We start from the raw sequence: 15,419 nt of genomic DNA on the forward strand, positions 1-15,419 counted from the left end.
ATAGCTCTATTACTAATTTTATTTCTGTTCTGTATTCCCCATCTAACAAAACATATTTTAATTAATGAAATAACTACTGTAACAGCGGATCAGTGAGTAAGATATTTTGTATATTAAATAACTGTGCTATAAGCAAGTTACAATAAAATCAAATCACCGCTTGAAGAATATTCATCATACCATGGATTTATCACTTTCAACAATGATCGCAATAAAAAGTAACCAAATACTGCTGCTCTATTTCCTATTTGTGTGCTTTTGCTAAGGAACTCGAAGATCAAATAAATAAATATTTTTAAATAATGAAGCCAGCGACAATGATAAGCTGAAATAACAAACGTCGGAACAAGCTGAATGATAAAAGAAATAAAATTTTTTTTATTGAGAGTAATTAAACATGCAATTTCACTTTTTTCGTATATCAAGTTGCTTTTTAATTTAATCACAAAATCAAATCCAAAAGAATTTTATTTTAATCCTTTTGTTTTGATCCAACTTATTTATTTTTTTCCTGAAAACTACTTTAGGAATTAACAAATATTTGGTTCAAATTGTATTTAATTACCACTTGCGCTGAACATTTGCCATCATATTTTGAGCTGTTTAAAAAAAAAAAAAATTATAGTCTGGAATAGTTTTTTGAAAGTAACGGTATTTTATGCATGATTTGCAAATATATGAGAAGGTTAGCCATTTTTTGTGATCTAATTTCAAAGGCTATCTACTTGATTGATCACTTAGTTAATGACGAGAAAGCGTTATTTTTATTTTGAAGTGTTGAAATAATTAGTTAAAACTACGCGAGCTGAATTAACCATATTGACTAAGTATTTTCCAGTGGAAAAACGAATAAAAGGCATTCATCTGTTCACAAAAAGAAATTTCGTTTCACTCGCGAATTACAAATAGCCAAGTAGCAGTGGTAAGTAAAATAATATCGGCCAGAGATAAGTGAATTTTTTTTTTTAATAATCATTGATCAAATGAACTTGAGTATTGTCTGTTGAAAAATCTGACTAGTTGAAAATGTCAACCTCTTGCGGAACTTTGTTTGCAGCTAGGAATGTCTGTATTACACTTTAAGATATCTATCTCGAAGGCCAATTAATAATTTTATTTTCTAGCAAAATAAGTTTAGCATTGGTTGAAAGGATTAGTTGGTCTGGTTTTGCTAACATTTATTCTTTAAGCATGTTTCCTTAAAATATTTTCTTTTTTCTTTCTTAAAAATTAATTAATTAATAATCTTAAAATGTTGTAATCATTCTTCAAATTTATTGATCGTTTTGAAGAAAAAGGAGAAACAAATATTTTACACTAGCAAGTCACCTCAGCTGTTTAATTAATATATAATTTTAAATTTATTTGAAAATTTTATAGAACAAAATAATCTATAGATTTTCTAAAATATTTATAGAAGTTACCAAATTTTACACTTTTTTTTGTACTGCCATGAGTGGCATAGTGACAAATCCATAGCTGTCGGAATTTCCGAATTATAATCAATTGGTTTAAACTGATTTAAGTTCCAGCAAAAATATTGAAATGTAAAATTTTTTTATTGTATAAATAAGATTGTACAAATCTGTATAAATGAAACTATTAAAAGTGAGATTTTATCACTACTGATAAGATGAGGGAGAAAGAGAAATGATGCTGGGCTGTATATTTGGCTTATAAAATGAGCTGTAAACTATTATTGGTAAATTTGATGTCAAAAGTTGAAGGTCTCTAATTCATTCATAGTGACTTGTCGAGGATTATTTTTTGAAAGCTTTGATCAGCAATAATTTGCTGACTAACAAGAATTTAAAATAAGAATGGCTGTTGAGCCATATGTCTTGGCTTATAGGAGTTTTAACTTATTCTGCTAGCTTAATGTTTTGTTTGTTGTTCGGCGTCTCTACGAAACTGTCTTATTGCCTTGTTCTTTGACTTTGCTGAAAATACGTATTTTCAAATACATGGTAAGTTAAAAACGTTAGAAATGAGCACCTCCTTTTAACAAACATTCATTGACTAAGCAAATTGAAGTGCTTTCGATTATTTGTCGGTTAATCATTCCATCGATCGGCAAATTGCAGCCAATGCCGTTTGATCTGACAATGCTGAAAGCAATAAGAAAAAGGGCTAGAAGAGAAGACTAAATGAACTTGTGAGTTGCAAAACTTATCCTCCTATTTCTTCTCTCAGGAAATCAGCAGGAAGCAGAACCTTCCAAGCACCTATCTCTAATCAAATTCATCATTTATCATTTCTTACCAACTTATTATCTTATTCTTACTATTTTTCTTGTCCACTTTTTTTACTGTATTTTCTCCAGAACATTATTCATTTTAAAATATATATGCAGGACTTACTAAGATTCAGTAATTCCCTCACCTCCAGTTCTTTTCGAAAAGTCTAAAAATTTTAATTACAAGTTTTAAAAGAAGGTGCTTTATTTTGCTTGTCGTTGACTAATGATCATTTGATAGACGAAGGTCCAGTAAAGTTATTTGATCTTTTATTTTTAATACCCAATCATCTACCACTCTTTTGTCGCAATACTAAAATTAATGTGGATCTTTCAGAGGAGAAGAGTAAGAAAAAAATGAACAGTAGAGAAATCTAAGGTTTGACTACCGATTCAGTTCATATTTTTGCAAAGGTTGGATAGATTCTTTCAGTTTTATGGTGGATAGATTCATACTTTTTCGACAATTAGAAATCTGTTCTTTGGGTTCTTTTGCTTTTGGGAACACAAGCGCTGTCCTTCATTATGAGATTATCAATGATTTACTTAAAAGTCGGAGACCTTTCTAAAGTGTGAGTAAATATTCCTCAATTCCAAATTTTTTTTGTGAGGGAGAAGCGACCTTTAGCCAAATGCTAATAGCACCGAGGAGTCATTATTTATACAATTACAGTAATGACAAGAATGTCCACGGGTTATCTGAATGGCAGCATGCATAAAGTTGCCCATAACTTCATGTATAAACATGTCACATAAATGTTTTTATAAATTTGTGAGGCTTTTCAAAAACAAATGAATTTCAGTCATTTTTGGCATTCTTTTGAAAAAGAGATAGGTGTATCATTCAGCGATTCATTCTTTAGAGTTATTGAAACAATTTTATCAATTAATTACTTGTTAAAAAATTTTTTTGAGTATAACTGTATAACAGTGAAGTTACTGAGCACATAAATAGCATAATTAGTAATTGGATCACTGTCGTTTTCATTGATAGGACATTCCAACTTTCACATGCAATCCTTTGGTATTGTTGTGCGGTCTTTTTGAATGACTCGAATTTTGATTTTCATTTTTAATTACAAACTATCTTACGCTTCTTTAGCATTATAAACTGTTCAAATGGTTTATAATGTCAAAGTTTTTTATTTATTTATTTTTTTTCTTTGAAGTTTTTAATTATTTAGTCAACGTGACTATTTATTCGGAATACCATATCCTTCTATTCTAATCATTGTTTGATCGTTTTCACAACAAGTAAAACTTTATTTGCTGGATAACACATACTTATGTTTATTGATATTAGACATAAGTAAGGCCTTTTTGCACTTTTTTCAAACTTTCTCTCTATCGTAAAGCTCTTTTAAATCATTCTTCAAAATATCGAATTTCATTTTCGTCATCCTTTGCAAACAAAAGTTATGTCTCACATAAATTCATCTATGATATGATGATTAAATATGGCAGAAGAATAGAAAGAGAAGCACTCTTTGTGGAGAAGTCTCGCAGACTGAAGGCTTAAAGATCCTTCATCGCATTGATGAAATGAATATGAAGTCCACCGCTTAAGTTTCCGTTAATTGTAATGATGAGTTTCACATCACTTATGAAAAGAATTTCTTTTTTGAAAGAAAGGAACGGAATAAGTTTGAGGATTTAAAATCATCAGTGCAGATTGTTGCTTTTCTGTCTATTTTACAGTTCTCTTTCTTCAAAGCATTCGGTGAGTTAATGATAAGTTTTGAAAATACCAAACAGTTATGAAACGATCAGTTATCAACAATAGAGAAAAAGAACAAGCAAAACAACATAATTTTTCTGGAAAGCTTTTTCTAACCGGATTCACAATTTCTTCGTGCACTTTTAACTAACTTCAAAGCGTAAGCTTTTATGTTTCGTTGGAAAATAATTGTTGTCAGCTGTTCAGCAATTGTGAAAAAATGGTCAGATCAATGATAATGTATATCTTGGAATCGAATTTCTAAAAGACTTGGAGTCTAATTATTTATATAGAAGTTTATTAGCATTGATCGCATTCCAGCAAGTTGAAATTTTATCGCTGCACACACAGAAATATACTTATCGTATAAAAAGCAAAATTGTTTCTATCATTAAAAGAAAGCGAAGGAAATCAGAAAAATTTACTTAAGGTTTTCTAAAAAAGCTCAAAAAAAAGAACGAATTTGTTCGTTGAAGATAAGTTTTCTAGTATATTTCAGCAATTAGTTATGACCGCACAAACGATCAAAATGAGATCGCCAAAAAACTAAATTGAAAAAGCAAATGAGTTTTTCGAAGACAAGAAAAAAGATCCTTTATGCTTTATGTGTAAGTGCTTTCAAGATAAATATTATTTATATTTGAAGTTTCAAATTCTCGCTTCCCCTTGATTGATTGAAATAATTTTGTCTACCCCGGAATGAGTCATTAATTTTAAAATGACATTATATTATCAGTGACCAAAGCGTTCAGCTGTTACTTTTTCAATAAAGGTAAACTTCCTTATTTATCAGACTCCTCTCTCTCATTGCTCGCTATTTCCACTTGCTCTTGTCATATATTTTTATTCCAACACTCCGTATGAATTTTCAGAAATATGAATTTTTTATTTTATTTATTTATGTTATAATTTTTTATGGCTAAATATTATTGCATATAAACTGAGATATCTGAAGAATATTTCACTAGAGTAAAAAGTCTTGAGATATTTTGAAGTGATCTCTTCCATGTGCTGTAAATTAGTGAATTTTTTTGATCAAATTTTTGCCGCGAACAGAAATGCTCATTCTGTTGACTTGAATGTGTAGGAAAATTACACTTTTTTATCTTTTTGATAAGTAGCAAAGCATCACTAGTCTTAAATATACTAGCCAAAAAGTCTACTATCTTCTTGTTATTACCTCACAAGATTTGACTTTTGATCTTATCACAAAAATACGCACATCTGTCAATTATCAGTTGTTATTTGTTTTCGACAGTAAATTTACAACAATCAGTAAAAAATTTTTCATCAAAAAAGTTCGACAATTAGAGAAAGCCTTTGCACAAAATTCATTCAACAAACACAACGCTCTGTTATAATGTCAAACCAGTTTTAATGATTTGGATACTTTTATATCCTATGTTTTCAGATTATTTAAAAAATATGTGAAGACAGCTTACATTTGAAGCTAAATTTAAATTTATTTGACCAGAGAAAAGTGATATACATGAATTAACAATATTATGATGCATTTTTTTATTATCTTGTTTATTTTTAATGATATTAACACCGTTCATCAGAACTTAACTGTTGTTGTTAATATCAAACACTTTATCTTACCATTTTATAGAAATTGATTAAATATGTGGTATTTATCAAGCTAATCTTTAAATGTCTGTGAAAGCTTTTGTGAACATTTTACAATCTTTTTTTCTAAATTTTTCATTTGAAAATGCATCTTTTCGTTTTTTTTTTTTGTTCGTTTCAGTACATTGTAAGTCAAATTCAAGTCAACTTGAATGAAATCTTTTTTCTTTCACAAGATTTTATTTCATATTTTAGGTGACCATTAATTTTTGCTTAAAAAAGTAGCTGAGAAATGCTTTTGTTCGTTTACTTTCTCATTACAAAAGCATTTGTAATAAACTTTATAAAAAGTTCATTTCCAGACATGCCATTAATTAAACACATCGCTACTTAATCATATAACAAAAGTTTATTATTTATCATAAAGAAACTATAGCGCCCATAGATCGCTCAAGTAGAAAGTTTTTGTGTAAATCTCCTATTCATCACTATTTACTAGGTAAAAGCTGAAATGCTGTGCCGTTTTCCCAACGTACAGTCATTATTCAGAACTGCTATCAATCAGAACAATCCAGTCAGTCATTCCATTCGCTATCACTATAGTGCAAAGCTTTACAAGATTTCCAATTTACTGTTTATACAAAAGATACTTTTTAAGTATTAAATTAAGAAAAAATATCTTTAAAAAATGATAAGAATAAAGAGGAAGCAGGATGATAAGCTTGTAAATATTTCAGTCTAACCTCAGCTCATCCCTGTTCCTTTCTACTTCATTTAAAGAAGTATTTTAATCCGAGAGCTGTTTGCTGATTTTTTAATTTTTCAACGTTTTTTCGCTTCATTCTCGGTGATTCATAGCTGTGATTTTAATATAAAAACGGCGTGGATAGTGAAGCATTAAATTTTGATTGAGGTAGAAAATTACTGAAAATGTTCTGAATGCAAGAGAAAGCTACAAATTCAGACAATTAAAAAAGGAAATGAAGGTTGGACTGATCATTCATGTGAATTTTATAATGGAAATTTGTTAAAGTTAATCTGTTGCATTCATTTCAAGAATTCGTATCTCAAACTAGAAAAATGGTCAAAAATTTTTTTAAATTCCAGTGTTGTCATTTCCAAGAGTTATGAATTTATGTCTCCTTCACCATTTCAGTGATTTGTAACAAAATTTACATTTATGTTAAGCTTGGCGCAAGACAGCTAGAATTCGATACGTTTCTTATAATTTGTTCCACTTTATCAGCATATCTGATTGTGTTATGAGAATTCAATAAAAACTATTTTCAGTTACTAATGAGAAATCACATATCGCTACTTTGCTTTCGACTATGTCAACATATTATTATGTCATCAAATATTTTAATACAACAGCGTCATCTTACTGTATAAACAACTACAATCAAAAGAATATAGTTCAAATTTCTCTCTTTCATTTTTCCTTAAAAAAATATTAATAAATAAAAATTTATTTTAATAAAAATTTTGACCTTCTTTTTACAAACGCTCTAGAATTATTGCGAAGTAAACTTAATCGCATACGACTTTTTAAAGATGCGCTCAATTAGTTTAAATTGTAAGTTAAATTAAATGATTTGAAATTCCTTAATTACGAAGTTGAAAATTACTTTAACTTTTTGAAATAATAAAATTTCAGTATTCCTCGTACTCATAAAATGCGCTTGTCTTCGCAGTCTGATGGTGATGAAGCGACTGGAAAAGGTTTATTACCTTCACGAAGGATATTTTCATCATTGGTAATTGCTTATGTAATTATAACTAATTAGAAGATTAGCAGACTGAGTCTTACTATGCTAAGTAAGACACGAGTTAGCTTGAAGAGGAAGAACAATTGAATCACTAACTTCTTCGAAAGACAATTGAAATGGTATCAGCATTAGCTATGCTTATAATTAGTGATTAATTAATAACCAACCGCAATATCTTCGTCTCATATATTATATTATTTGATATTATATTTTACAAAACAAAGTAATTTTGTAAGTTGTCACGATCAACTAGCAGCCGGCATCGTAAGAAAAGGCAATCACAAAAACAACTTTCATTCGATGTGGGCTTATCAAATCACCAAAAGAGAAAATCGAGCAAAAAACAATCAAAATATCGATCACTTCGTTCGATGCTTTACGGCCTGAATATGAAACAGTAAGAATTTGCAAATAAATTTTAAAAAATAAAACAAAAATCTTGGATGAATAAAACTGCAGAGTTTCCGATGTTATTGAGTAAGTGTTACTATTTGATTTCTTGTCCAGAAAGCTTAAAAAATGCCTTTTACTTTATTTTTTTGCTCGTTTGTAGAATATGCAACTCAAATACTACCATTAAAATTCTTACGAAGTACTTATCACATCGTCAAATATTATGATGACCTTTGAACAATCATCTTTAATTCTGCAATTCTCTAATTTATATTTTGTTTTTATTACTCTTTTGCATTTCTTGAATCATTTTGCTGATAAAGTTGCAGAATCAATTTTGACCATTTTTTGCACCAACTTCACCCACCAAAAATGCACTTATGAAAATTTCTAAAAAATAAAAAGTGATAAGAAACCCAAAATTGTAATAGTAATTATAAAAATATTATTGTAATATTTTTATGTACAATCTGCTAAATTACCTGCAGTGCTAAACACATAGGACAAGCTTGTTATCTTTTGTTTGCTAAAAAAATAGTGCAGTAAAAATGCGTCGTATGTTTGACATTTTTACTGCTAAGATATTCGCAATTGTGAAAGTTGAAGAAATGATCAATTGGAAAACAAAGGAAACAGTCTCCGTGTTTCGAAATATTTTAATGAGAATTCGAAAAAATAAATTAATAATGACAGTTAGAATAATAACTTATAACTAATAATAATTTTCTCCATTCCTGTAAAGAACATTCTACACCGAACCAGAAATACCAGAAAGGGAGATGTGGTGACAATAAGAGAGACCCGAAATAACGGAACAATTGCAAAATACGATCCGTTATTACTTTGCAAATCCTTAGTTCTGGGTGCAACGGTAAATTTTCACCCGGTTACGTATTTATGCCATATACCCTGTGTTTTTTATATAATAAGTCACTAATGAGACCATATTTTCATGATGATTGGGATTAAATATCTACACATAAGCTAGAATTGACAATTAAGCTTGCCATATGACAAAATAGGTCAAAAGAGCTAAGCAACCGATTCAGATCAAAATAAAAGATACGCACTTTGATGAGAAAAACGTATTTCTGATTTCTACCTGAAAATTAAATAAATGTTTGGTTTGCAATTGAAAGGAAAAATTTGGTTCTGGAGGATAGAAGCATGGATTTTAGATCAAACTCTTCCCAAAACACTTGAAAGTTTAAGAAAAATACTTAAGCAAAAAAAAAAGACGAATTAACTTAGAAAGTGGGGAGGAGAAGTAGTAAAAAGTAAATCAATCGAAAAAAAATTTTTTTTTTTTAAATTGACGCAAAAAAATGTTAAATGAACTCAAAAAGTAGAAAAAAAAACTTATATATCATGAACAAAATTACAATCGTGGATTTAATCAACTTTTTCCTAGCCTAGTCCTTAACATCCATTGCGATAATAGCCATATGCTAGAAATCCTACCCTCAGAAGAAGTTTTGTTATCGAAAGGTAAATTGGCTTTTCATTCAAAAAGAAAAAAGAAAATTACTCTTCCGAATTTTTTCATTTACTTTGTTTGGTTTCGTTTTTACCTTCGGAACAACCGCAAAATTTAAAAAAAAAAAAAAACTAATAAAATCAATTAATTGCTTCAAAACAAAGAGCACAATTAATTAAAAGCTACTCATTTCTTTCCCCTTTATTCTTAAACCTTAGTCATATCCATCTTTGCTTTTTTGAAGAGACATTTCGTTTCTTTAACATACTACGACACATCGATTAACAGGATCTAAAACCTTTGTAATCGGCACTGTACTTTTAATCTTTACATATCCATTGCTTGTGATAATCAAACTAATTGTTTAATTTGTTGACCAATTTTCCATACATACAATGAAGCAAAATGATATTCTTAGTGGTTAGCAATAGCATCTACGACTTTCATTATATAAACAAATAAATTTACTTCATTGCTCCGTAACATACGCAATTTATTCTTATTTCCCAAGCAGAAAAGGAAAAAGGAATCAAGCCAGAACTCTGAGTAATGATTATTTATGTTGCCTTATTTCTCTTGGCCACACTTACTACTGCACCCTTAATTTTTGACAGCTATTTTCAGTTTACAACGCCAGTACAATAGTATTCCTGTCAATAGGCTTTACAAAATATCTCCTTAATACCAGATCACTAGCTACCACCACATAGCCACATCGATGTTATTACTATCTAAAACTGTTCCTTGATTTAGTTTTGATTTCATTTTGAGTTATTTAGGCATCTTTTGCATAGCTAGAAGGCTGTTTTGAACTTATTACCAAAGCAAAAATTTGGTCCATCTGTTCACATTTTTTCTAATCAATCATTTATAATATGATCTTCTTTGAAGATAAATAGCCACGATGATGACTTTAGATATTTATAAATCTAAGCTTAATTAGTTTCAATCACTTCTTTTCCTATCAGTTATTCTGCAGTAAAGAATTTTTTTTTTAAATTTTCTAAAGAATATCTTATTAAACAAGTGACCAATTTTCCTCATCAGCTTAATCGCTATGATTTTTTGTGTTTTTTGAAAATTATAAAAAGATGATACATTGAAGAAAATATTTAAGACAGAGAACGAATTTAATGGAAAGAAGTATAAGTTGTATAAGTTGACTTAAATTAAAGATTTAGTTAAGTAATTGAAGACATATGCTTTGTTTATTAAAAAAATTACAGTCACGAATTCTTACTGCAAAAGAATTTATGAAATAGTTGAATTATGGATTACAATTTATTCACATTATTTATGAAAATATCAGTGAAATTTTCCTGCTTATTTCAAAAAAAAAAAAACAATAATTTTCATAAAATTATTATCAATAAAGACATTTTTTCAAGAATATTTCAAGCTTTATGGAAGACGGGCTTCATCACTTAGCTCTTTTAAATTAAAATGAATTTTAAAGTTTTCAGTAGGTAAAGAATGATTATGGCTTGCTTCAGGGAAAAGGAAGAAGCTCAGCGAATGAAATTACTGAAACAAGAAAAAGGTTGGTCTTTTATTTATTTCCTAACTTACTTTCATTTCAAATTGAAATGAGAAAATATGAATAAATGATGCTATTAATAAGCCAATCATTCATTTGTTATTAATATTATTACTACTATCACTATTTTCTAAGAATATTAAAATTGCTTAAGCAATAAACAATGCGAAATATCCTCATATTATTCGGAAATGTATCTTTGTTGTTTTCCGCGTGTTCTCAATTTGAATTTGAATACATGAATGTTTTCCCTCTAGTTAAATCAATCTAGTTTTACTCAGCAAAGACAAGAATTATATATATATATTTTGGCTAATGTTTTACTATTTACGAAAAACTTAAATCAAAAATGAAAATACGAGAGATAAGAAATAAATTCTAAAGTGGGAATAAACAGAAATAATAAAATATTATGAAATTCAAACTAAACTAATTGATTTCATCTCAATTTAATTTTGATTTCCAATTCTAGATAGGTACAAGCATCATCATTTTTAGTATGTCGAAGTGTGGACATCCCTTTATTACTTGTTATAAGAAACCGATGTATATTGTTTTGGCAAGCAAATAGGTTGTCACTTAAAACATAGTTAACTTTGTGTCCTGCCTGTTCACTTCTTCCTCATCCCTTAAAATTGATTTGTTTGATTGACAATTTGATTGTTAAATGATTTTCATAAGTATCGATAGCAATGATTTTTGCTTGTAAACTTCAATTGCCAAAGTCATTTACTGAAAGATGAAAATATGCTTAATAGGGCGACATTGAAACTTTTCAGTTCCGCAATGAAAGGAATAGAAATGAATAGCTTTAAACATGTTTTCAATGATAACTTCTTCGAGGCTTATGAGAAACTATTAGCAAATTGGTTATATACTATAGAATGTAATTTCAATTTAAAATCATATATTAGATCAGATCAAATTAATTGGTAATCACTCGGTGAAATTATTACAACTGTTTGCGCACTCCAATTATTGTCATATTATCTCAAACTACTGTTACTAATATTGTTATAAGAACTTCACAATTTTTCAGTCTAAAGCGAGTTCCGAGTTTCATTATTGATTGAAACTGAATAGATTCCAAGCGGATCATGAAAAAAGCACTTCTTGTTCCGGAAAATACAGATGATTAAAAGGTGAGTGCTGATAAGTGCTTAGGATTTTATATGATCCAGTTAGCATTGTATTTGAAATTGGCTAAAAACACGGTAATTTGGTAGATAGCAAGCCCAACAATCTTTTATCCACGTCATCAAGAAGGAATGACTGATGGATACTAGCTTTGTTTGTGTTTGTATGTGTGTGCGTCTGCGTGTGTGTATATGTGTGTTTGTGTTTATATGTACGTGTGTGTGTCGTGTGTGTGTTGTGAAGATACACTTTATTAAGCCTTTCCAAAATAAGTTCTGATTTCCGTCTCCAAATGCCTCGAAGTGCCTTATGTCTTTTTTAGTTATAAAAGTTCTATTCATTATTGACTTTTTAAAAAGTCTTCAAAATTTTGAGAAATTTTTCAAAGAACAACCAGATTGAATTTTGTACGGTTCTTAGTTCAAAAATATGTTAAGGTTTTTTTGGTGAATCGCAAAACGAAAATGAGATCTAATTAGACTTATTTTGAGAATGGATTCACAAAATATACAAGCATTGCATGTCACCCTAAATGCGCACTTGGTAAATGTATGTTTGAGTACTCTTTATGTAAAATTCATTTTATAACTTTCAACTGAAGTATTATGTCTTAATAATTGATAATTGAAATTTGCACTGGATGATTATTATAAAATTATTATAAATTATTTTTTAATTATTATAAACTAAAGAAATATTTGATGACATGAGAAAGATCAAAAGACACTACGAAGTCTAGGTATTTTCATACTATTCCTTTCCGATTTTTGAAACCGTCAATTATAGTAAGTTAAAGAAAATGCAAATGAGCGCCAGTATGAGATTGATGATTTAAATAACAAGAAATTAGAACTAAAAATCGAGTTCTAAATCATAAAGCCTAGGTGATCGTTGTTTTATAAATATGACTCTAACAAATACGACAAAATTTAAATCTATTAGCAGAGAAAACATTGGAGCACATCTTCATAAAGTGTTCTCTTCTCAAATTTGCATAGCCATTGTACACGTTTCAAGCAAATGGACAGCCTTCCTTGTATGAAATTTGAATGCTGAATTGCTTAAAAGACAGATCTTTTGAAAAATTAATCTATACATTGAAAACTTTCTCTTCAGAAACTAATTTTAGAATATATTAGCCTTTTCAGAATTCTCTCCCGAACTGCATCAGATCCAATTGCAAAACTTATAATCAGTAAATATTAGCAATGCTGTCAGTGCTTACAGCATAAATCGCACCTATACAAATCGCTTCAGTACATTTCGAGTTATAGGTCAATCCTGCAGGTCCAAATGAAACAGACTTACAATATTGGATTAACTGAATTGTTGTCGCTTATTGCCAGTTTTCTCTTGTAATACTTCCAGAGTTCTGCTGACTGATGTGAATTTAAAAGCATTCCGAGAATTTTAAGAGCTCAAATATGCAATTTGTTATAAAAAAGGGGGAAATCATTTGATTTCATCACTGCGCTTCTGTTGCATATCACATCATGAAAGACCCATGTGTTGTCTAATTTTGCTGAAACATAAATCGGTTAAAATGGATTTAAAATATATCCTCTTATTGTCCATAACTGATAATAAAATGCTACTTCTTTCCTCACACATTAATTAAATTTGTTATTATTCCCACATGGATGTAACTGGAAGGATTAAAACTTTGGAATAAGAGCTAATGCAATTTATGCGCCACATAAAACATGAGCAAAGCTTTATAATTAGGAAACAATACACATATGGCTATTCTAGACTATTTATATTGTCTACTGGGTCGCAGTTGCCAGGCTTAATTCCATTGTACATTACTCGTTAGATCGGTACTTTAACGGGAGTGCTATTAACAATAACCAACATTTTTATCTGAATTTCAAGTTCTAGAAATTTAGTAGAATTGTTGAGTATTTTAAAGCGTATGGTTTATGATTACTTTTGAAACACAACTACTGAGATGTTTTTTAGTGGTGTAGCTCAGATTAGATAGCATTTACAATCAGCTGTTTGTTGATTCAAATAATCAGCCTTCGGTGAAATTAGAAATTATTTTTAATTCTTGGCAGGTGCAATTCAAACAGTTCAGTCTATTCATCTGCAATGAATGTCATAGTCAACATTCTATAGAAAGTTTCAGGTTGGTTTGGCATGCATAGAATTCCTCTAAAACGCTTGCAATACATTATTGTAGCCATCATTTTCATTTCCAAAAAACATTGAAATTACGACAGGTAGGAAAAAATTTCCGCTTTAATCAACAAAGTCTTCTATTTTTTTTAAGTTGTGCCAGCAATCCACCAAAGGAGACATTCGTCTTGAATCAAGAGAGATTTGCTTGTCAAAATCGCTTTCCGATTTTGATTGAGTCTTTCCTGAAATACTTCGACAAGTCACTGAGTGGTCATTGTATATTCTATACGCGATTCATACAAATGCACTTCCTAATAAGCAAAACAGGTAAATATTTGCATAGAAAATCTCAAAAACGATGGGTTCATCGTCATTTTCCCAACACTAAAATCTCGAAATCAGAAAGTTTTAGTATTAAATGCAACACAAAGATGAGATTCATTGATTTGTGTCTCTCATTTTGATATAATAATAACCCTATTTCTGACCTTCATAGGGAGAAAGAGAGAGAGAGAGAGAGGGAAAGTTAAATCTCATATTTGTTGTTTAACACATAATGATTCAAGTCTTCATAATTTAAATATTTCCTTTAGTAAAGGAATTTTTAAGATAATTATCACTAGTGTCATTATTGCCTGCAATTAGATCATCTGCGAGCCTTTACCTAACTTTTTGCCCGTCACATTTGATAGAAGAAAGTTTCGGAAGAATTACAAGGAGGAATTGTCTTTGACTTTCCATAAACATCTTTTGGCTATAATTTCGAACTACATATACTCCCGTTGAGAATCGTGAGATAAAAAAGTAGATTAAGGAAACAAAAGTTAATGGTTTAAACAATTCGTTAACGAACTGCTGGAATTAATTAAATGGGTGTCATAACGTAGATACCATAGAGGGGGATGAATTGGCTTTTTTCATTGGAAATGTTTAGAATAAAAGGTTTTTTTTTTTTTTTTTTTTTTTTCATCTATAACAAATAAATCAAAAAGCGCAGCGAAAGAAACAAATTTTTTCAGAAAAATGGGGTGTTAGAAAAAAAATAAGCTGCGAAGAAGTTGATAAAGAAGGGTTGACGGAGAAAAGGACAAAGAGAAGTTCAGTAATGATGATAAGTGGAGATAAGGGCAGTGATGAGGATGATGGTGATGCTAATGATGTGATAACAGAAACTGTGTAGTTCAGTTCATGGACTTACCTCACTCACAAATCTCTTTCCTCAGCAAAATAACATTTTGTCAGGGCCAATAACATATCATTAACCAGAGAGGTGAAGAAAACAAGGGAAAGAAGAGTTAAATCCAGGAAGAGTAAGGAGACAAAAGTTTTCAGTTTCGTTCTTTAACCCTTTCAGTTCCCTCTTCAGTTTCGATATCTATCAAACTACTTAGCCTACTCTCTAACTTATTAGCTTTAGACTTTCCATCTTATCTCTATCTTCCTTCATCCTTAGATCCACC

The 15,419-nt window shown here is 29.6% G+C and overlaps 1 protein-coding gene across 1 annotated transcript; it reads left to right on the top strand.

The window, feature by feature from the left end:
• Positions 1 to 7,198: 7,198 nt before the first annotated feature.
• On the top strand, positions 7,199 to 15,139 carry Bm265 (Uncharacterized protein; the record flags this gene model as incomplete). Its single annotated transcript, XM_043078994.1, has 4 exons — positions 7,199 to 7,279; positions 7,528 to 7,688; positions 10,655 to 10,701; positions 14,979 to 15,139. The coding sequence occupies 4 exons, from the start codon at positions 7,199 to 7,201 to the stop codon at positions 15,137 to 15,139; spliced, it is 450 nt and encodes a 149-aa protein (XP_042934928.1).
• Between the last annotated feature and the right edge of the window lie 280 nt (positions 15,140 to 15,419).

This window comes from Brugia malayi (assembly GCF_000002995.4).
Source record: "Brugia malayi strain FR3 genome assembly, contig: Bm_v4_Chr2_contig_001, whole genome shotgun sequence".
Lineage (NCBI taxonomy): Eukaryota > Metazoa > Nematoda > Chromadorea > Rhabditida > Onchocercidae > Brugia > Brugia malayi.